Below are 24,306 nucleotides of genomic sequence, written 5' to 3'. Positions count from 1 at the left end.
AAGAATGAAATTTAATTTATTTTAGTGGTACAACAAAGAATAAACAGAGATGTTCAAAACGTCAATTTAGAACACGATGTTATAAATACAATTTGGAGAACTATATTATCATTGAAAAGACACACATTGCCACATTTTAAATTTTATTAATAAACAAAACCGCGATTTTTGTAGATGTATCAAAATGAAACTTTTGTTTAGCGTTTTTGCAGCGTGTCGCTTTCAGATAAAATTTGTTAAATAGATCAGTGAATCAGTGGTTATAGTACAGTGCAACAAGTAAGTGTGTGTTGATAAAAAATGGATCTGTGTATCATATGTGCGACGCGTTTATACACAGTGACCCCAAAGTGTCCCTGAAATAAACAGTGCAAGAATCCTCAGAGGCATATATTTTACACTACATAAAGAATTAAAAAACAATAATAAGAAATTGTTTAAGTATTACAGTATGTCCATAGCTTCTGTTGAGGAGCGTTATGAAAACTTTATTAAAAGGTAAACACTTTTAATAAAGATGTGGAGCTGGTTGAAGTATTTGTATTCGAAGTAGAAGAAACGTTATCATTGATGTTGAAGTAAGTTTAAGCAAAAGTTGAAAAAATAAACCATTTATTGAGGAAATAAGAATAAACCTTATAACAATATAGTTCATACAGATTATTTATTTAAGAATATAGATATTAGTGATTCCGCCCATGAAATGGCTGAATCTTCCGATTACATCGGAGAAAATGGCGTTTGTGTGACGTCACAGTTAGCCACTCAGTAGTATCTGTATTGGGCAAATAAAGTGTGATCTTAGATGGTACTATAGGGTGCAGGATATGGTGCGGATAAAGGTACGAGCGTACTAAAACGTATATTTAAGTCTTCTTCTTCTTCACGTGCCATCTCCTCTAAGAAGGTTGGCAACTATCATGGCAATTCGCACTTTCGACGCCGCTGCTCTAAAGAGGTCAGCAGAAGTGCAGTTAAACAAAGCTCTCAAATTATTTAACCAGGAGATGCATCTTCTTCCGCCACTCCTTCTACCCTGTATTCTTCGTTGCATTATTAATTGCAACAAGTTACAACGCTCGCCTCTCATGACATGTCCCAGATATTGCAATTTTCTGACTTTAATTGTATTTAAAACCTCTTTATCTTTTCCCATTCTTCTCAACACCTCGACATTCGTGACTCTATCCACCCAACTTAGTCTTAAGATCCTTCTGTAGGCCCATAACTCGAAGGCTTCCAATCTGTCCGAAACATCTTTCTTTAAAGTCCAAGCCTCTAACCCATAAAACAATACGGAGAACACGTAGCATCTCAGAAGTCTTATCTTTAAAGAAATTGAAATGTCCCTGCTGCAGACTACTTTTTTCAGTTTGTTGAAAGAATTTCTTGCCTATCCTATTCTTGCCTTAATCTCTTCTCTGTGCTCATTATTTTCGTTAATTATTGTACCCAGATATTTATATTTTTCAACTTTTTTAATTTGTTCTCCATGTATTGTTATGTTTTCTTGGCGCTGTTGGGTTTTTGTAATTACCATAAATTGTGTCTTTTTTGTGTTTAGGGACAGTCCGTTTTCTTCACTGACTTCTACCACTCTGTCAACCATTTGTTGTAAATCCTCAAGACATTCCGCTAATAAAATAGTGTCGTCGGCAAACCGTATATTCTTCTAGTGCTTCCTGGATTATTTCCTCTGAATACAAATTAAACAAAGTAGGAAACAGGACACAGCCCTGCCTGACGCCCCTCTCAATCTGTATTTCATTTGAAAAGACGTTGTTCTCTTTTACCACAGCGATCTGATTATAATAGATAGCGTTAATGATCCTGATGTCTCTCATATCTAAGTTTTTCTTTGAGTATTTGAGTATTTGAGTAGTTGCTCATTATTGGATATTGCTGTGGTTGGTGATGGGGTATATGGTTCGAAACATTGTGGGTACACTGATTTGGTTGCTTGTTGGTATAGCCACTTACCACTTACATTAATTCTATTCGAAAGTTAGTGGCTGTCTGTTCTAGGAATCAGTAAGTTTTCTTTCTAAAGAAACTACTTCTACTAGGAGTTTTCATTTGACTTTCTAAGTATGATTAACACATAAAGGAGTACTTTGCATATTATTGTGGACATTTGAAACATCGTTATCATGTCGGCTCTTTTTTGAAGTGCTTGGCAGTAAACTCTCTGTTTGTCGGGAATGGGTTACCTTTTCTAAAAACTATATATTTTTTTCTTTATTAACCGCATCAACTACTTGGAGTTATTAGCGGGAGGACATAATATACAATTAATTAAATTACAAACAGTCAGGATTTGTACAATTGTACATTACAATTAAGTGGGTAGGTTTGTAGTACAATATTTAAGTTAAGATTAATTTCACAATATGGTGTTATTAGTAACTAAAGTAAAACCTGTTTATATATTAATATAAGTAAATTAAACTCATTTACAATTTGTTTAAAATATTAATATCCTTTAGATAATTGAAGAGATTTTTCGGATTACAATTATCTCCTAAAACATCCTTGATATTTCCAGGTATTGAATGTTTGTTTCTTTCATTAATAAATTTGGGACAATCTACCAAAATATGTGGTATGGATATATTATAGTTACAAAGATCACATATAGGGCGATTTGATTTGGCGATAATATAACCATGAGTTAGTTTGCTGTGTCCTATACGCAATCGAGTCATTTTAACGAATACCCGGCGGTCAATGTTTATTTCACACCATGAATGTGTTGTAGGCTTAATAGTATTTAGAAATGATTTTGATTGTTGCCATTTATTTCCCCATTCACTTTCCCAGCACTTTCTTTTTTACGAGTGATTTAAAATCCGGCACACACTATATTCACTGTTATTGATGATGCACTTTGTATTGCTTCACGAGCGTAATGATCCACTTTTTCATTGCCTTCCAAACCAGTGTGTGATGGAACCCAGATGAAACGAATTTGCTGTTTTGCCTGGTTTATAAGGTATAATTGATGTTTTATAAGATGAACGATAGGATTACTGGTATAGAGCTGTTTTATTGAATGTAATGCACTAAGAGAGTCAGTAATTATCAGGGTTTTGGAGATGTTGTGGTTGTTTATATGAATTAATGCTTGTAGAATCGAGTACAGTTCTCCAGAAAGAATACTGCTAGTAGGTGATAGTTTTGCAATGTGGTATTTGGAGTGAAGATTGCTGATCCTACACTATCAGTGGATTTGGATGCATCTGTATAGATGTGATAATGATAAGAAAAACAGGACAGTTTGTTAAATGATTCTTGGTTTATTAATTTGTGAGGAGTTTTAAATTTGTTGTATTTGGTAAGAGTTAGATCGCATTGTAAAGGGGGTATTGTCCATGGTGGAAATGCAGCCGTAGTCGACTTATCAAAGAAGTTTGGAAATTGAATGGTATAAGAGGATAACAACCTTCGAATTCTATCGTAGAATGGAGGATCTGTTCGAGTTTTTTTAATATAAATATCTTTAAAACGGTCCCCAATTGTGGTATGAACAGCGGAATGTGACTTTATCGATTGAATATTTGAAGCATAAGCTAACGATAGATACATTCTCCTGAATTTCAAAGTTGGTTCGCCAGTTAAACATTGTAGACTTTCAATTGGGCTGGTACAAAAAGCTCCTGTGGCTATTCTTAAACCTGTATTCTGTATAGTTTCGAGCTGAGAAAGTAATGTTTTCTTGGAAGGAGCGTAAACTATTGATCCGTAATCAATCTTTGATCGTATAAATGATTTGTAAGTGTTAATAAGGCTTTTAAAATCTGAACCCCAATTGTTGTTACACAGTGTTCGCAATAAATTCAGACCAGTTTGGCAAGTTTTCTTGACGTACATAATGTCCATTTTCCAAGAGAGTTTGTTATCAAAAAACATACCTAAAAATTTTATATGAACAACATATTCTAAGCTGTTTCCATATACCTGCAGATTTGGCTTTGTAGAATGTCGATTTTTTGAGAACAATATACATTTTGTTTTGGTAGTAGAAAATTGTACTCCCACAGCTTTTGATCAACTCTCAAGATGATTTAATGTACATTGTAGATGTTTTTGTATCGAGCGAATATTTTTTCTTTTTGCATATAATAATAAATCATCAGCATATAATCTTGCTTTAACAAGTTTTGGTAAATTATCTAATATTTTATTTATTGAAATCAAAAAAGTGTTGAACTGATAACAGATCCTTGTGGAGTTTTGAAAACTATATTTGTTTAGCGTAGATGTATTATACAGTATTATACAGTTTTAGCGGACTCTTTTAATTTTTTCCTCAGACTGTCCAATATTATAAGGAAAAGCATCTTCTTTCCATGTAAGTTTAACTCCTTCACCTAAAAAGGAAAACAGCTAGAATATTGAAAGCAAAAAGTAAAAAAAGCAATGAGCTGCTCATACGAGTCTTGACATCTATGTATATGATTAACGTAATATTTTCAAATAAAGTTTTTTTAGATTTACTAGAAATAAAACGAGGTCCTAAACGAAATATTTTTTCTTTATTTATTTGCTTTGATTTGGTTTGAGGTATGAGTAAAACGTTTTTGTATTTTAACCCGGCACTACATATGTGGGGTTTCACAAACCCCAGCTCCCAAATATCGCTCTTAAAATAAATCAAACGCAGACTTATGCGCACGTCCACCCCAATAGCTTCCCAAAAATGTTCCCACCATCAAATTCAGGCGTTACCTCAATACCTCAGTACATGGTACAATGAATACACAAGGTATGATATTGCGCATGACATTTGACAGCTGGCCCAGGAGTGTGACGTAGTTAAGATCGCCTGAACCACCTCGAACCCATTATTACAGCTTAACGTACACATTAATTTTGAAATTATGGTTAAAAAGTGATCTATTTTTTTTTAAATGTTTTGTTTTGGTTATAATTGAATAAAAAATATATTTTCAGTAGCGTAAAACCTTTACTTCTCCTAGAGATTCAGGCAAAATATTTATTTTTGTTTTCATAAATATACTAATAATATAAGTACTCTTTTTTATGCAAATCCCTTGAAATTTAAAAATTTTCTGCAGAGGAAATACTGTGAATAGGTAAATAGTAGTAGATTTGCTTATTCTGATTCACTGTCACTCACTTCCAAGCAGTTTTACTGAAATAAAAACAAAATAGAGTACAATAGAAAAAAATCTGTTTTACAATTCAATATGGTATTTTAGATGAGTTATAATGAAATTTAGTAAAATAAAAAATATACACATTACTATAACCTACCGATTATTATATGCAAAATTTACTTATCAAACAATATAATAATATGAAAATAAGACACGAATTAGTTCAAACGCAAAACACAATAAATATCGACTTCAGACGACTTTACACCGGCAAGACAGAAAGCTTGTATAAAAACAAAAGTTCAACAATAATATCGGTTATCAATGGTGACTATTGCAAATTGCAAGTTATGAGATAATAAATATATTTTAAAGTATCTCAATACTGACTGACTCATCTATTTTATAATAGAAAAATAATTTAGATATATGCTTATATATGTGTCTTCATACAAATGGTGTTTAGTTACTATTTATTTATACTGTATAGTATTTTTTTGTAAAACTGAAAGTTTTTATTTGCCATTGTATATCTGGTTTTGTACCTTTTTCAAAGTACGCTGTGCAATTGCTTGTTGCAATAGTGACAATGAAGATAAAATCTTTAGGTTTCATACATTTCCTAAAGATAGCGTGACCAGAAAACTGTGGATTATATCTTGTTGTAGATAGGATAATTTTAATTGTAATACTGCAAGAATTTGTTATACACATTTTAAAACTGAAGATTACCAAAGAAATCTACAACAGGAACTTTTAAATTACGTTTCTAAAAAGGGTCTAAAACTCAAACCTGAGGCAGTACCTAGTCTTTATTTGCCTAAATCAACATCGGCTACCCTTTTAACCAACCAAAAGAAACGCGTACAAGGAGGCGAACACAGAGAGTCCAAAAAGTATGTTGAGCAGCTTCTTACTACTTCTAGGTCAACGACGTAAGTCTAAATCTTTATTTTTATTAATTATTAGTCATGAAACCTTAAATGGTTTTTTCATATCGATTTGTTAAGTAAGAAATTAGCCTCAGCCTGCTATGCAATTTGCAATAAGAACTGTTTCGGAGAAAATCAATTTAGCATCTTCCAAAATAACATATTTTTCTTTGTTAAATCATGTTATCATTATTAAAATATACAATGTTATCATTATTATAAACAATACCAAGATAATTTTATGTGTGAATATTACAAAAATGTCATTTTAAATGTTGTGCAATATTGTGTGCCCTCACTACACTCATATTCGATGGCCAGCTAGCTCATTCGATATAAATAAAGTTGACTTTGTCATTATTTATTTTGATTTTGTGTTTAGTTCAGTAGGTATATATACGTACAAATTTTGTGTACCTCCATTACCACTTTTCTGTATATTTTTAAACATCTGAAATATCGAACTCTGGAGTATAAGTTAATTAACCTGTACCTACGTGTAATAAAAGATAATTAAAACTTGTCTTATAAAGGATATCTATGTTTTATAAAGGATAAATATTATAATAACATAATTTTATCATCTCTTTATAATTACTATAATTAAATTAGCCAAATTATATAAAAAAACTTAAAATTAAAAGTCTTTCCTATACAACTACATTCAAATGTTGCGGGAATAAGCGATCTTGACTACGTCATGCGCGAAAGCGAACCGATTTTGGAACATTATGTATCATACCTTGTGTATTCATTGTACCATGCAGAGAAAAACCCAACACAGAGAAGCGACAGCTCTTTGAAGTTACGTGGCCAAGCCGCCAATGACAGCTAACAACCAGAAAATTAATAGTCAGTGGGCATATCACACAATATAAATTCTTCGAGCGTAGGCGCAAAATTTCGGGCCAATGTTTTTTAAATGCATTCATTTTTTCCGAATCCTGAAAAAACTAATAAGTATTTTTGAAAAATTTAAACGCAGAGTGAAAGACTACATTATTACTGAGGGCCGAAAGTCCCTGAAAACTTCTATAATATTTATTTTAATAAGTTACAGGGGTGAAAGAAAAAGAGAAAATTTAGTGTGATTTTTAATTTGAAATATCTCATTCAAAAAAACTTTTTGTTTATTCTAAGGGACTTTCGGCCCTCGGTAATAATGTAATCTTTCATTCTGTATTTAAATTTTTCAAAAATATTTGTTAGTTTTCTCAGGATTCGAAAAAAAAATGATTGCATTTAAAAAGAATTGGCCCGAAATTTTGCGCCTACGCTCTTAAATCAAATTGAGCATTTATGTTGACTTTCAATAAATATGAAATATTGCACTAAATAGTTACCTGCAGGGCCGACTTTTGTTGACATTCTTAATGGTATAATTATTTTTTATTTACAAAAGGTAATTTACTGATGCCACCCGGCTGTCGCGGAAGTTACGCTAAAACGTCTTTTGACGTGTCCCGTCCTTAAAGAGTTACACAATGAAATTTTTTCCCATAATTTTAACAAACTGTTAATAGTTACTCTCCAACATTTAATAAATTTTATTCTATTTGTTACCTCTTTACCGTCTTTTCTAAATACTTTAATATCATTTAACAATGTAAGCGCTTCCTCCAAAAAATCTATTTGAAATTGAGATCCATCAAACACATTCTTAAATTTATTTGGGTGCCTCAGAGAAAAAGAATTTAACAAATCAAAAAGTTTATCAAAGAATTCTATCGCCTCTATCGTCCCTATAGCGTCTGCTGGAAGTCCATTCAGTGACATGTATGTATTCATTCCACAAGCTACTGTTTGACTAAAAACTTGTGTAGCTAAAGACACCTTCATTTTTTGGAAACTTGTGGGATTGATATGTGAATCTGTAAGTTTAGGTGCACACCTATAGAATTGTTTTTTATCTTGGTGATAAAAGCTGCTAATGAACATCCAAGATGTGTTTTTACCTTTAAAATTAAAAGAGTGTCTAAGAAAATTATTTCTAGTTGCTTTAATCAAGTGACATGGGTCAAAAATGTAAAAAAGCTGTTTTCCATTCAATTCAAATTCTGGATTCTCAGGAGTAACTCCTAATATGTTTGTTAATTGTACAAAGTTTGAACCCATGTCACTTGCTATGCCGTCAACATACAAACCTACATCACTCAATTTTGATAAACATTTTTCAATAATAGGTACTATACTATTTGCTTTTAACTGCGTTCCAACAAAAAAAAAACGCAACAGGTTGTTTCCAGGATGAATAAAGACCTTTGATCATGATCACTAAAACATTTTTACATAAAGAATACCCTTTTGCATCCCCAGTGTCTTCATATCCGACTATTTCATCACGACCCAGGTCAAAATAAAGATTTGATTTTATGGCCATTTCATCGAGGCAGAGTAGGCAATGCTTATCCTCTTCTAGCATTATTTTGGTTTTAAGTTGAAGGGCTTTAAATATTTCATCATTGTCTAAACCTGGCTTACAAGAGATTTTTTGCGTAATTCTCTGTAGACTTCTTTTTGTTGGAAGGGTTAATAAACTGCTAATATACTTGTAGGCCCTTGGACTTAAAAAATACAATGTCAAGGCAAACTACTTCATATCTTGACTGAATCTCCGAGACGTTGGTTTTTTTCCTTTTTGAGCTACATGTGATTTTACAATTTCTGCTAAAGGTTTATCCAAAAATTTGTCACACATTTTAATAAAATCTCGAAGAGGAGTATTTTGCTTTCGTTTCACAAACAGCTTCTTACAATTTCTTCGCAAACGTCTTATTTTTAATCTTAGTTTTTGTTTTCGCGGTGATCTGTTGCTTAAATTACTCTCTGTCTGTGTGGCAGCTGTAGGTGACAATAAGTAGTTACTCGTACTTGGTCCTAAAACATACATTAATTTAACGACCGTTTATTTTTTATCGTTTGTGAAATATACACATTATTAAATCCATTACAGTTGAGAGGTTATTACCAAAAAGTAATTGTAAAATATTGTAATGATTTTTACTATCAAGATTAAACAATAAATTATTGTCTGGTATTACAACCTCTTGTAACTAAGTTGAACTCAATCTAACTTCCACTCCAATTAGGTCAAATTATATACCTACCTTGAACAACAGCAGGTAAACATTCAGAATTTGAAATTAATTTGTCTGTTTCTTTTAATTGTGGGGTCGATCCCGAAACAATAACATTCTCTAAAAAAACCTCAGCGTGAAAATATATCAGCATAAAATATTGCTTTCGAAAAATATGATTTTTTAACTTAAATGTACACAAACCTAAAACGATAATCTTCTTTGGTGGTTCTTCGATATCTTCACCGTGGTTAATTGTGTTTGTCGTATTATATGAAAATATTGAAGGTACTGCGTCATGCGCCAATGTTTTTCTTCTATTTCCTTTTACAATAACATTATCTTCAAAATGCAGTTCACAAATCCTATAATTATTATAAAGTGAATCCATTTTGAATAACAAATCTTCTCGTCTGCAAGCTTCTATCCACACTTTGGCACTACAAATTTTTAACAGAACAAATTTTAAACAAAGAACTTTGTCTGTATTTATAAATAATACTTTATTACTTACAATTATAAGAGTATTAGCACTGTTATTCTATGGTATTAGTATATTCTAAGTATATTGTAAGTAATGAAATATTTAACTTTTGTCAATATCTAATCTTAATAAATTTTCAGTTTTCTCCTGATGAAGTCACAAAAGTGTCACTAAATATTGAGATATACAACAAATAAAGTTTTAATATTTTTTATTTGTAATTCCCATTTAAAACTCCTAAATATTTTATGTATTTCGATCCATATATTTGATCTTTTTTATTTATATTTAACGAATTAAAAATTGGCAGAAAACTTTTGTATATAGCAAAAAGTAGATGAGTACCTATTTAGTTTTTTCATAATTTAATGTAAGTTTGTTTATTTGCAACCATGTTTTTGCAATTTTGAAGTCTTGTTCTGTTGGAATTTTAAGATTTTCCCAATTATCGGTCTAATTATGTTTCCAACAATTTTTAGTTTGAGCATTTTAGTAATTTCTTTGTTTCGTTTAAGAGCGTAGACGCAAAATTTCAGGCCAATGCTTTTTAACATTTTTTTGGAATCCTGAGAAAACTAACAAATATTTTTGTAAAATTTAAACACAGAATGAAAGATTACATTATTACCGAGGGCCGAAAGTCCCTTAGAATAAACAAAAAGTTTTTTTGAATGAGATATTTGAAATTAAAAATCACACTAAATTTTCTCTTTTTTTTCACCCCTCTAACTTATTAAAATAAACATTATAAAAGTTTTCGGGGACTTTTGGCCCTCAGTAATAATGTGGTCTTTCATTCTGCTTTTAAATTTTTCAAAAATACTTATTAGTTTTTTCAGGATTCGAAAAAAATGAATACATTTAAAAAACATTTGCCCCAAATTTTGCGCCTACGCTCTTAAATCAAATATTCCCGTGTATAAAACCCTCTATATATTTTTATTTCTTAAAAATACTATATTCGTATTGTTATTGTCTTCGAGCGCGCCGACATTTGGCCACCATCTGTTGATTTTTTGACCTAGCCTTCGGAGACTTGCGTCTTTCAATAAAAGAAAAAGCACTGTCACCAAATTTAATGTTTTCAGTTTGAACTAGGTATCCCTTGGCAGACCAAAGTTTATTTTTTTATAGCTCGGACAGACACGTCGGCGTCGGCTTACTGTTCGAAAGTCAAACCAATACTATTATGTAATTAGTAATAACTAATAATAATTACAAAGCAATAGTAATTACCTGTTATTATTCTTAGGAAATCTAAATAAACTTATTCCTTTTCCTGTCACAGATGAACATCCGCGAATCGCACAAATATATCCAGCCATTTTAAATATAAATTAAACTTTTAACTATAAACTATAACTATAAACTTATATATATAACTATAAACTATAACTATAACCTTTTAACTATAAATAAATTATATAAATGGTCAAATGCACTTGTTGCGTCGAGTATTTACCATAGACGCCTACGGACTATCGAATACAACCAGAATTAAAGAATAAGCACGTGTTTTTGACAGTAATACAACCAGAATCGGGCATGCGTATACAAAAATGGTACCCGCTTTTGGACCGCTGTGTCGCTTCTATGTGTCTCTGTTATTCTAGGGTACCATGCCTCAGTACATTGTAGGCAGTGAGTGAAGTTACACGCGCCTGAAACGCTCTGGGGTGTGTCAAACCCCACCTATGTACTCACGTTTGCAATTTTGACATTATAAGTAAGTTTTTATTTTTGACTTATTTGAATCTGCATATTCAATTGTTTAATTTTTTTGCTAAAATATCATGTCATACGAAGCGGAACAGAAAAAGCTTGAAGCTCTATGGGCTGAAATTGATGATGATGCCATCGAATCGGGAAGCGATGACAATATTGACCATATCTCTGAAAGCGACCACAACACCGACTCGGAGCAGAATATCGCAATACAAGATGTAGTTTGTGACTGAGATTCAGACATGGAGACATCAAAAACAGAACTTCAGAATGAGACGGAAAATAAAAGCACTGACGGACCTCCAAGAAACGAATAAATGTATCTCGAAAAAGACGGAACACAATGGAACAAACTTGCTTCAAATAATAAACGGGTTCGAACAAGATCAGAGAACATTATTACTCATTTGCCGGGTGTGAAGCATTATGCAAAAAATGGTAAACGTGCTTCAGATTGTTGGCAATTGTTTTTTGACTTACAAATGATCGAAGACATAGTGCGCTGGACCAATCTCAAAATTCAACAAAAATCAATTGCATATCAAAATAAATGCATGGTGAAACCAACCAATGAATGTGAAATTAAAGCATTTATCGGACTTCTTTATTTAGCAGGTATGTTTCATTCTAATCGTCAGAATTTGAGAGACTTATGGCAAACAGATGGGACTGGTGTCGATATATTCCGCAATACGATGTCTATAAATCATTTTCAATTCCTGATGGTCTGTCTTCGGTTCGATAACATCGAGAATCGTAAAGACAGATTGGCGATTGACAAATTAGCTCCAGTTTGTGGAATTCTGGACAAATTTATTGAAAATTGTAAGCAGGCCTACACTCCTTCTCAATATGTGACGATAGATGAGAAGTTGGAGCCTTTTCGTGGAAGATGTGCTTTCAAACAGTACATGCCCAACAAGCCTGCAAAGTATGGGATCAAAGTGCAAGCCCTAGTTGATGCCCGTTCGTACTACGTTTTAAATTTGGAATTGTATGCAGGAAAACAGCCAGAAGGTCCCTACAGTGTTAGTAATTCCCCAATAGATATAGTAGAGAGGCTTATACAACCTATTTCTGGTTCCAACCGAAATGTGACCTTTGACAACTGGTACACTAGTTATGAATTAATGATAACATTGCTGAACGAGCATAAACTTACGTCAGTAGGCACGCTGAGAAAGAACAAACGATGCATCCCAGCACAATTTTTGACAGTCCAGAACAGAGAACAAATGACATCTTTATTTGGCTTTTAGAAAGATATTACACTTTTATCGTATGTGCCGAAAAAACGTCCTACTATTGTCCACCATGCACCATGATGGAGCTATTGATGAAGCAACTGGCGATAAAAATTTATCAGAAATAATAAGCTTCTACAACTTTATTAAAAGTGCAGTAGATGTAGTGGATGAACTGTCTGCATCATATAACGTATCTAGAAACTCACGGAGATGGCTTCTTACGATCGTGTTTTCTCTCTTGAATACAGCCGTCATAAATGCTTTGGTGATATACAGAGAAAACAATCAAGATTTCATACTTGCCAGAAGATTGTTTATCAAAATGTTGGGCTTTGAATTGATCCAGGACCACATATCTGAAAGAAAAAATAATCCAAGAATACCAAGGAGTATTCGTCAAAACATTGTACATTTTGGCCAAGATGCCCCTGCAGTGCCACCTGCCAAGATTCCAAAACTCATGGGAAGATGTTCAGTATGTCCAAGAAGCCGAGATCGGAAAACTAAATATTTCTGTTCAAACTGTGAATCACTACTGTGCCTGGAGCATGCTGTCATAAGTTGTCAAAATTGCATGAATTCAAATAGCGATTAATTTTTTTTCTTTCACTGTACAACCGGGCAGAGTTTTTCCTTGTATTATCTTACTATTAGATTTTCATTTACTATTGTATTTTTGATCATATGGTGTTTATATTTTTTGGTAAGATTGTTCAGTTAAGTTGTGGTTTTTGCTTATGGAGAATTGCCTATTATTAGTTTATTTTTAATTTCTTTTGAATAAAGGTGTTCTGATTATTTCGTTTTTGCTTAAATAGTCCTTAGATGATCACTTCAGACCATGAAATTAGAAAACATAAAAAAACTGCCAGAAAAAATTCTGATTTTCTTAGAAATTGGGGTTTGTCACACCCCACATATGTACTAATGACAGAAAAATCTACGTATGTGACGCCGGGTTAAGAATGAGTTTCGAAGTGGAAATTGAAACGTCGATAAACTTATTTTAACCTTCAATTGTGGCTTATTAATATTAAATTAGTAATTAAAAATTATAATTTTCAATTTTAATTTAGTATGCATTTTAAAAATATTGATAACGCAACAATAATTTTTTTAATGTACTGTTTTACCTACGTACTAAAAGTGTGACGTACTAGTGTTTAAATGAGAATGGCACTTTTAATATTAAAATTTGTTATTATTTTTAGTATTAACTCAGCCGTAGTCGGTCAAAAGCCCGGATAAAAAAGAAGAAGGGTTAGGTCGTCGGGTACCGGCACCGGCACCTTTTATTTATTGTTTTTTGTCTTTATAGAGAGAGTCTGAAATTTTTAAAAGACATCTTCGTCAGTCCAGAACTGACCTTAGTGCAAGATTAGTTTCTTCGTAGTTCATTCGAAAGTTCCCAAGGTACTTAAAACTTGACCCTCGGCCAAGCTCGGCTGAATGTCTACTTGCTAAAACAGACCCTCCTCTCTCATCAAGTGCTACGACTCAATTAATAGACAAAAATTATATCAAATATTGCATAGCTTTAACATCCCCCAGAAATACACCCAACTAGTAAAAGCAACAATGGACCCGTCAGCAACAGCAACTGTCAGAGTACAAAATGAGCTCACTAAGAACTTTTCAATAGTCAAAGGATTAAAACAAGGAGACGAGCTGGCACCGACACTATTCAACCTGACTTCTGAATATGTGATAAAAAAGCTGAATATAGGAAGAAGTAATCTCCTAAGAAATAAATCAATACAGATTGCCGCCTATACCGATGACATTAGCATCATGTCTCGCAGAACAGAAGAGATGATAGAAATATAATTAAAAACAGGGACAGAAGAGACCAGACTAGAAATAAATATTCAAAAGACAAAATACTAACACAGGCAAGAGCTAGTGGAAACAGACGCACAGTTGAACTAGAGGACGATATTGAAACTGTAGAAAGTTTCACATATCTGGGAATTACATTAAACACTGATGAAACAGAAGAATCAGAAATTCAGAGAAGAATAGTAAAGGGAAACAAAGCTTACTTTTCACTCGCCCATGTGGTCCGCTCCAAAAACACACACTGGAGATCAAAAATCAGGGTCTACAAAACTATTATTAGACCAATAGTATGTTATAGATGTGAGACATGGGCGGTGACAGAAGACACAAAAAGAAAGCTGGAAGTATTTGAAATAAAAGTCCTAAGAAAGATATATATGGACCTATTAATGAAAACGGAGTATGGAGATCCAGGTACAATCATGAACTTTTCCAACTATTCAAAGAGGCACCAATTTCAGAATTCGTAAATCTTCAGAGACTTCGATGTGCTAGTCATGTAGTGAGAATAGAGACTGGAAGATTGCCAAAAAGGGTCCTAGATAGTAAAATGCAGGGCGCAACACTAAAAGAAAGGCCACGGAAAAGGTGGGAGGATGAAGTGGCAGCGGACGCGCAAAATTTGCTAGACCTGAGAACCTGGAGATGATCGTGCGGGACCGTCAAGGTTGGAGGCATAGTTTGAAAGAAGCCAAGGCTCGATTTGGGCTGGAGCGCCATTGAAGAGAGAGATCGAGTTATTTTCAATAAAATAATTATATGGAACTAAGGGGTCGGTGATTACTTTTTATGTATAAAAATATTAAGGTTTATAAGAGGTAAGAAAAATGTTTCCCACCTCCAAAAAATTTTGAAAAAGTGGACCTAAATAAAAAGTTAAAATGATCAGTTATTAAAACATACCTTTCAAATGAACTTTTGCTAATTTGCTAAAAATATTGATGTTATCGTAGTAACTATATTTTGTTCATGTTCATGTTCAAAATACATTATTGTCGATATAATTACATATCGAAATGTTAATTAAAAACTGTCTAGAATATTATTAGTATTCATAACCTCATAAGATAATGAAAATATTCTTTATCTTTGTCATTTTAAATTTAACCGGTTTTATATTAACAGCTACGTCTGCGAAAGTAACAAACAAATCACATCGCTGTATAATCATTTTACAAAAAACAAATAAAATTATCATTTTTATTTCTTAAAAAGATAAGCTTCAAGTGATGGTTATGTTGGTTTATTTTTTTTAAACTAGCAAACTTTTTAAATCGAGATATTTTTAAAGAATATTTATTTTTTGTTAGTTTATATCCGCGATGGATACTGTTAATCATAAAGAAATGATTAAACAACTAGTTTATATTATTTTGTTATCGTATTTTGGCTTATATACAGATGGTGCTCGTATACTAGGTGTTTTTGTGATGAGTACAAAAAGCCACTATATTTTATCAAATACGTTAATGAGAGGACTTGCTGAGGCTGGACATGATGTTACCGTAGTAACTCCCTATTATGATAAAAAGCCGGTACAAAATGGTACATATAGGAATATTGTACTTACTGGATTTGTCGAGGAATACACAGGTATGTACCTATATATATTTTAATATATTAATTTTAGCCTCATTTTTTTAGATAATTGCACATGTCATTTAAAAAACAGTATAAGACAATAATCTGTCGTATATTAATTTGTAAAAATCTGAGCTACTTTTGCAGTTAATAGTAATTTAGTATGCAACTGATATATTTTTAATACATTTTTATAAAAAAATAGCAAAAATAAACACTTTTGCTAAATTTATAGACTAGAGAAATTGACAAATAAAAAGCCTTTTTCGTGACACTCTTTGATACAAATATCTAACAATTGCTTTTGATAATTTGGTGACAATAGGCAATAAACAGAATATGCAAAACAGTAAACGTAATTTTTTACTTATTATTAACAATATATTATATAAATAATTAAGATCGCTAGTTGATTTTAAATACTAAAGTGAAAAGTTAGATGGTAAAGTGACAAAATTTCATTAAAAAAGCATAGAAAATCATTTAAAAGGAGAGCTTATTAGGTTATTTTTGTTAATTTGTTGCTTACTTATTGCAAAAATAGCTTCAAAATTCGATTTCTTGAAAATTAATAATAATTCTCCTAAAAGTTGTGTATTTAATGAAGCATAGACTAACAAAACATACTTTTTTCGACTTTTAGGTGGATTATTTATGTAACTCGTCGCCAAATATGTTGTGTATTTGAAGTACAGACTAAAAAAACATAACTATTTATTTACTTATAAAACGGTTACATATAATTCAATTAATCATAGCAGCGTGGACATTCTGAGCTGATTATCGACATGACATAACCTCACCCAAGCCTATCATGTTTTCCGAAGTGTCTGAACCCTATTTATTTTACAAAATCCCAATTGTCAATAGAAGCACGTGAAAGCCAAACAGGGTCGTACTGATGTGTATCATATGATTTTTAAAAATATTTACTTTTGAAACTGTTAGTGTAAGAATTTCTTGAAATTTAATCATTATATCACAATTAAACTAAACTCTAAAAAATAACACGACCAGTAAATAACTTAACAATAACTATTAACATAAATATAACACAATATATTAACTTAAAAATCAACACGATACAATTTGAATTTAAAATGCTGGCAAGTTTGGATCTGTAACATGAGAATCTGTCTGGCTTAAGGTAATAAATTATATTTAATAGCCTCTTGACGAATGAGACGGCGAATATCAACACGTGCTCATATTTACTGATGGGAATTTGCTAAATGAATGTAATTTAGTGTTTCGATGCAGGATTAATATATAACAGAAATATTTCATAATTTTTGTACAAGAAACGTAAAAAATGTCTTACTAAAGAATGCGATGAAGCATGTAAAAAGATACACCTACAAAAATTGCTGCTGAATAAAAATTTGAAAATATGAAATTGTAAAGAGGATAGTAAAAACAGAAATTTTGTTTATTAATATAAAGATCCGCTTTAATCTACACTATCGTCTACTGAACCTTTTTTGTATTGAATTAGTTGTACTGCTCTGCTATCAGTAAGACCGTCAAATAGGTCCAAGTTAAATATCGATTTCTTAAGGATATGTTTTAAGTATTCATTATTGTCAAAGATGTTTAATAGCAAGTTTAAGTTTCTGTTCATGCACTTTTCATTACTAATATGTCTTACCCCATTTTTCATTTCAATTCCTGTATTAAACTTTTAATAAATAAGATGATTTTAAAATAATAGTTTAAATATCTATCACATTGTATTGGCTTTTGATACAAATCTATCATTAGTTGTTTGGTTCAGTTCTTATTAATTTGGTATCCCGAAATGATATCGAACAAATGATATCCAAAATGATGTTTGCTATTATGGGACTGAGTGGACTACCCTACTCCAAATATTTGGCGACATAATTTCTCATTAAAGCTAAAATAGATGTTGTCAAAAATATATTTTAAATGTAACTAAAAGCTATCCTTAGAGATTGTTGTATAATTTTGAATTAAATTCTATATTTATTGTATTATAGATAACCACATCTATTGGTATATTAGTAAATAACGATGTAACATCTAACGAAAGTAAAAGATAATTTTTATCACATTTTGTATTTCAATACGTCTGACATCACCTGTTTTCTAAAATTCTAAAATTTTATTTTTTCTTCCAGTTTATTCCAAAAAGCGAAATTTTTTCGAAGGTGATCTTATAAATAAAGTGACTTACTCATTAGGACTTCACAATGCAGTGTTCCCAATAATAGAAAAAACTTTCCAGCACCAAAATTTCCAGAATCTAATCAACTCAGAGTCTGAACAGTTTGATGTGGTTGTGGTCGAACAATTCCACAGTGACGCTTTCAAAGCCTTGGCCTGGTATTATAACGCCCATCTGGTAGTTTTTTCACCCGGAGCTTCCTCTTGCGGCACTAATTCTCTAGTAGGTAAGTTAACAACTATTTAAAACAATTTATTTCTTATAATTTTTGAACCTGAACTCATATCCGGACCATTATTATGTATATCATGTCAATTCGGTCCCGTACATCTGCATTACCTGATTGTGTTGAAATAACATTGATTAAAGAGATTTTAATTATTTAAAGCTTCTTTAAAAATATATATATTTACACTAACCTATTCAAATATTAAAATTATGTCTAAAAGGTTACAATAGTTTTAAGGGTCCGTTTTCCTTTATCAACATCATCACTAACTCTACAACCCTTCTTGGCTCTTTGCCTGTTCCAGGATTCTTCTTCATTCTAATCTGTTTTGTGATTTTTTCTTAAATTTTTTATTTTTAATTGTTTTTTTTTCTACTGGCACTTGTTCGCTTATTTTGTTTGGTATTTTCCGCTCTTCTATTATTTTAAATATTCCATCCAGCCACTTATTTTAATAACTGTTATATTTAATGATATCATTAATTTTTCCATACTTCCTTTTAGAGAGTGTCCAGGTTTCTAAACCATATGTGAGCACAGGTCTTATTAAGGTGTTGTATATTTGGCATTAGGTACAATAGAGAAATATACGAGCAATATAGCGAACCACCTCTAGCACAACATACTAAACTGCAGAGATTACGATGGGCAGGGCACGTGGTCCGCATGCATGAGAATAGAATCCCCAGAAAATTATTAAATGCAAGAATGCAGGGAAAAAGACCTGTTGGAAGACCTAAAAAGAGATGGGAAGATGAAGTCGATGAGGATGCCAGGAACTGCCTGGGAACGCGTTCATGGAAAAGAACAGCGGTAAATAGAGATGGTTGGAGAAGCCTGTTGAAGGAGGCCAAGGCCCGATTTGGGCTGTAGCGCCATTGGATGGATGGATGGATATTTGGCATTGTGTTTTTTTTTGTAACGTTTCATGATCTTAGTTACGTAATAAGCTATGGTAACATTTATTTGCAAGGAACATTTATTTGCTTAGAGAGTGTCCAGGTTTCTAAACCATATGTGAGCACAGGTCTTATTAAGGTGTTGTGTATTTGGCATTGTGTTTTTTTTTGTAACGTTTCATGATCTTAGTTACGTAATAAGCCATGGTAACATTTATTTGCAATAAATATTCGCTTCTTCATTTTCAAGGATTTGTTCTTTGTACTCCCGGCGATAGTTTCCGAGGTACTTTAAAACGCCCGTCCGTACCATGTCTACGCCGAACGCCTACCTGCTAAACCAGACCCTCCTTTGTCATTCAGCAATCCGGAAGCAGAATAGACGCTGTAAGGCCTGCAACACTTGAAAAGCACTACTTTTATTTATCCACAGATTGTCAGCAAGGAGGCTTCCTGTCCCTTTTCCTTGTGTCCCCTTTTTTTGGTCCAAAAAAATGGTTTTTTTTAGAGGAAATCCGCTCTAGGTTCCCCGTGAAAGACCCTCATCGCTTCAAGTATGGCATTACTCCCAGCTGGGTAATTCTTCCTTCCACACAGTCTGACTTACATAGCCTAACTCACATAGTTTACTTCATACAGTCTAATTCACTTTTCTACCTTCACGTTACAGCATCTTTACCTCTTATCTTTGCCGTCCAGCTGTCTTTCTTCCTATTCTTTTTTCTTGATCACTGCACGGATATAGATGTGTATAGTAGTCCAGCTTGCTTTATTTTCAATTGACCTTTCCCTTTCCTGTCTACACGCAGCGGAACACATCCAGTAATGATCCACAAGGCTAACACAGACAGTCCTATAGGCGCATCGCAACGGATTTATTCTGTCCACTTGTGTCATGAGCCTCTTGTAGGCCGTTATCTCTATCGTCCCACTCCAGACTGGTGTCGCATAGAGGACGATCGACTGCACAATACCGTGTAAGGTCCTCCTCATTTTTAATTTGGGTCTCCCAATGTTGGCCTCCCTGACGAAGCCGCACTATTCGCAGCCTGCCAGGCCATCTCCCTCATGTGCTTTCTCCGTTTTCCATTCTGGTGCAACGTTCCTCCCGGCTACTTTACGTGTTTCTTTAAATTAGGGACTTGAGTTATATTATAATTGACTATTTTTATTTATTAATATATAAAAAATTTGTTGCAGGTAATCCGACGGAACTTTCTTATAATCCCATGCCCTATACCAATTTTCCAACAGACATGAACTTTCTCCAAAGAGTATATAACACCATATTGTACAGTTTTGAATATTCTGCTCACCAGTTACACTTTTTACCCCAACATAACCAACTTATACAACAGCATTTTCCTGATTGTCCCGATATTTTTAAACTACTGAACAACGTTTCATTGGTGCTTACTAACTCACATGAAAGCTTGACGCCGTCAAAACCGCTGGTGCCCAATTTAATTAACGTAGGAGGATTACATATTCAACCACCGGGGATCTTACCAGAGGACCTTAAACTATATCTCGACGAGGCTACAGACGGTGTTATATATTTCAGTATGGGTTCTAATTTAAAGAGCAGTGAGATGAGATTAGATAAGGTAGAACACTTTGTGCAAGCTTTTAAGAGGCTAAAACAGAAAGTGCTATGGAAATGGGAGACAGATATCTTACCAGGAAAGCCAACAAATGTTAGGATAGAAAAATGGGTGCCGCAAATGGAAGTTTTAGGTAAATACATTATTTTTGTATTTTTGTAGGTCCATCATGAAAAATAAATTTTTATATAACTTAAAATTTTAAATTTATTTATCTTTAAACATAATTATGTTAAATATATTTAATTCTTACATTATTACGAATATTTATCGAATTGTTTATAATAAATATTTATTTATTTTAGCTCATCCAAATGTAAAAGTTTTTATTAGTCATGGAGGACTTTTAAGTTTTTACGAATCGATTTATTATGGAGTTCCGATGCTTGTAATTCCTGTATTTTATGACCAAGCTTCGAATGCTCTTAACGGAGTGCAGGAAGGTTATGCTTTATCTCTTCCGTATAAGGACTCCAAGTTTTCTGAAGAAACCATATATTCTTATTTACAGCAACTTTTAACAAACTATAGGTAAGTGATACCTTTTGAACCTATTCTTGACAAATACTTAATAAAACTGCATTTACGGTTGCCATCGACACTGACAGATTAGGAAAATTACTGAATACCTGATCTGCACTCCCATCGGGCAAAGAAAAAGACTTATAATTAGGCATATTATTTTTGAAGTTTCCGTGGAAGGTTTTATACTAGCTTTTATTTCAAAATGCATGGAAACTTATTACGAAGACCTCAATGGGGATGTTTTTGAGAAATAATTTGTTTAACTGTTACATCTGATACTAAAAGAAGCTATCATTGTTATAAGCAATGTAAGTTATCATTACAATCAATTAACATCAATTATAGGTTACAAGATATGTTGTCAATAAATAATTATGGTAAAGTAAACCCGGTAGAATGGTTTAAAAAAACAACCGTAATCGCATCAAAAGATTCTCTAAAAAAATTACGTTTCAGATTTAAATCATATGACTCTCTCTCCTCTCTTTCTCTCTCTCTCTCTCTCTCTAGCTCTTTAACTAAAAAGGTCACTCTAAAAGATCACTTATCCCAGATACCTATGGTATCAAAAGAAGAACGCTGCGGACTCTTTTCGTATTATCTAACGCTACCAGACCTGGTATGTTGGAGTATCTTTTGCGTAACCTATTGTAACTAGGAAATATACTAAGTAACATAGAAATCCGAACACCCAGTTTTAATGATTTTATTTTAATAAAATTTTGAAGCATTTAAGTAATGAAGCATAATAAGTAAATGATTAAAATTTCAAAATGATTGCATTGCTTTAAAGCCCTTTTACCGTGTAATGTGTGGACAATACTTTACCTAATGTGTGGATGTACCCCGATGTGTTACCCATTTTCCAACGCGCCTAGGCATGCTTCTAATTAGGTGGTCAATGTCCTCTTGTGGTATCTCATTTCAGGCATCCACCAACTCCTCTCGAAGTGCTTGTAGATTTTGAGGAGGACGTTGCAAATTGAGCAATCTCCTACCCATCATATCCCACACGTGCTCAATTGGTGATAAGTCGGGAGATCTTGGGGGCCATGCTAACAATGTGACATCATTATGTTGAAAGAAGTATATTGTGACTCTTGCAACATGTGGTTGGGCATTATCTTGTTGGAGAGTTGGATTTACCAGGGTGTCAAGATAGGGTAAAAGGTGGGGTTCTAGAACTTCTTGGATATAACGCTGCGCGTTTATGTTACCTCTGATGAAGATTAAAGGTGACCTGGAACCATAAGCTATAACACCCCAAACCATAACTCCAACAGTGTGATGAATATGTCTTTCAACAAAAAACTGTGGATTCCTCCTTTCACCACGTCGCCTTCTAACCCTCGCTCGACCATCGTGCATGCCTAAACAAAATCGAGACTCGTCACTTAAGACAATACTGTTCCATTCCTGATTCTAGAGTGACCGTTCTCTGCACCACTAAAGGCGATTACGGCGGTGTTCTGGAGTTAAGGGGAGGACCCAGTGTGGTCGGTATGAAAACAGGCCAAAACTTCTCATTCGTCGGTAAACACTTCGCATGCCAATAGGTCTTCCGTGTTCTGCAAACCATTCATTTGCAATGGAGCTGGTAGTCGAAAGCTGAAACGGTCTCTTAAGGCCAATAATCTTAGGCGGCGATCTTCACGGTCTATAGTTCTACGGCAGCGTCCAGTGCCCCTTGCTCTTTGTGTACGGCCTTCTTGAAGCCATGCCTGACAACACCTAACCACGGTGTCTACACTTCTTTGCACTCTAACTGCAACTTCCCGAAAAGAAAGTCCAGCTTCCCGAAGTCCCATTATACGGCCCCTATAAAAGTCACTACGTTGACGAAATCCTACAGGTCTCCGTACTCTAGGCATCGTAACCAATCGTAAAGAATGTCAAGAACCACAATCCGCCAAATTTAGATCTTTACTGCTGCTGAAATATTTATTTTTAGATTGTTAGTGAATTTAAAAACAAAAAGTATAAAAACCGGAATCTCCAACTGATAAGGCTAAAAACTTTATCACTTGTTTTTTTCAGTAAGATAAATAAATTATACCAAATTTTATTGAAATAAAATCATTTAAAGTGGGTGTTCGGATTTCTATTTCACTCAGTATATATCAGGTCTGATCCAAAATGGATTGCGCAAAATTTAACAGAACTATTATTAATATATTTTTAATTTTTAAGCATTTATGTTTCATAAAGTAAATTTTTTAATTCTTTCAGCTTTGCTCAAAATGCCAAAACTCGTTCCAACATCTTCCACGACAGAGCAATGTCACCAATTCAAACTGCAACCCACTGGATCGACTATATTATCAGGCATAAAGGCGCACCACACTTAAGAAGCCGAAGATTGCAATTACCATGGTATCAATATTTCTTACTCGATGTTGTATTATTTCTATTAGTATTTGTAGTAACTATTGTTATTTTAGTCTGTTTGCTTTGTTTTCTGTTATATCGACTTCTAAGAAAACAAAATAAAATTAAAATTAATTAAAAACATTTCAAACTTATTTTATGTTGTTTGAGTTTACGTAATAGAAGCATGTACTAATTGAAAATGGCAGTTAACAATTTGAAGTTGAGAACTGACCCTCTTCAAATCATATACCAACATAAGAATTGGTAGGTACAGCTGTATTATTAACAAAAGTTTATGTTAAATAAAAGACACTAGCAATATACAATACTTATACAATCTATAAACTACCAAGTTTAGGCTGCGAAGGTTGCTATATTGGACAGACAAGTCAATGGCTAAAATATCCAGCATTTTGTGCATTTCCCAGAACAAAAGTTACTATCATGAAAGTAAAAATAGATGTGCCATTGTCGAATATTTTAACA

General features: G+C 33.0%; 1 protein-coding gene across 2 annotated transcripts; it reads left to right on the top strand.

Moving 5' to 3' along the window:
• The first annotated feature begins 81 nt into the window (after window positions 1-81).
• Window positions 82-23,972, top strand: LOC140441528 (UDP-glycosyltransferase UGT5-like). 2 transcript variants are annotated; one of them, XM_072532308.1, is made up of 6 exons: window positions 82-578; window positions 15,826-16,017; window positions 18,147-18,419; window positions 20,522-21,058; window positions 21,231-21,456; window positions 23,680-23,972. In XM_072532308.1, exons 2-6 carry the CDS (start codon window positions 15,855-15,857, stop codon window positions 23,954-23,956), a joined length of 1,476 nt encoding a protein of 491 aa, XP_072388409.1. In that variant the 5' UTR covers window positions 82-578; window positions 15,826-15,854; the 3' UTR covers window positions 23,957-23,972. The 2 variants fall into 2 exon arrangements, with proteins under 2 accessions (XP_072388409.1, XP_072388408.1); XM_072532307.1 differs by lacking the exon at window positions 82-578 and having other exon boundaries at window positions 15,562-16,017.
• Window positions 23,973-24,306: the final 334 nt, after the last annotated feature.

This window comes from Diabrotica undecimpunctata, chromosome 5, assembly GCF_040954645.1.
Source record: "Diabrotica undecimpunctata isolate CICGRU chromosome 5, icDiaUnde3, whole genome shotgun sequence".
Taxonomy (NCBI): Eukaryota; Metazoa; Arthropoda; class Insecta; order Coleoptera; family Chrysomelidae; genus Diabrotica; species Diabrotica undecimpunctata.
This window is presented reverse-complemented; position numbering and strand designations above follow the sequence as displayed.

Bases quoted from the DNA above. Each gene is read 5' to 3' on its own strand.
- LOC140441528 (XM_072532307.1), top strand. From the start codon at position 15,747: ATGGATACTGTTAATCATAAAGAAATGATTAAACAACTAGTTTATATT. The intron at 16,018-18,146 runs GTATGTACCTAT...TTTTTCTTCCAG, and splicing joins ATTTGTCGAGGAATACACAG to TTTATTCCAAAAAGCGAAAT. The intron at 21,457-23,679 runs GTAAGTGATACC...TAATTCTTTCAG, and splicing joins CAACTTTTAACAAACTATAG to CTTTGCTCAAAATGCCAAAA.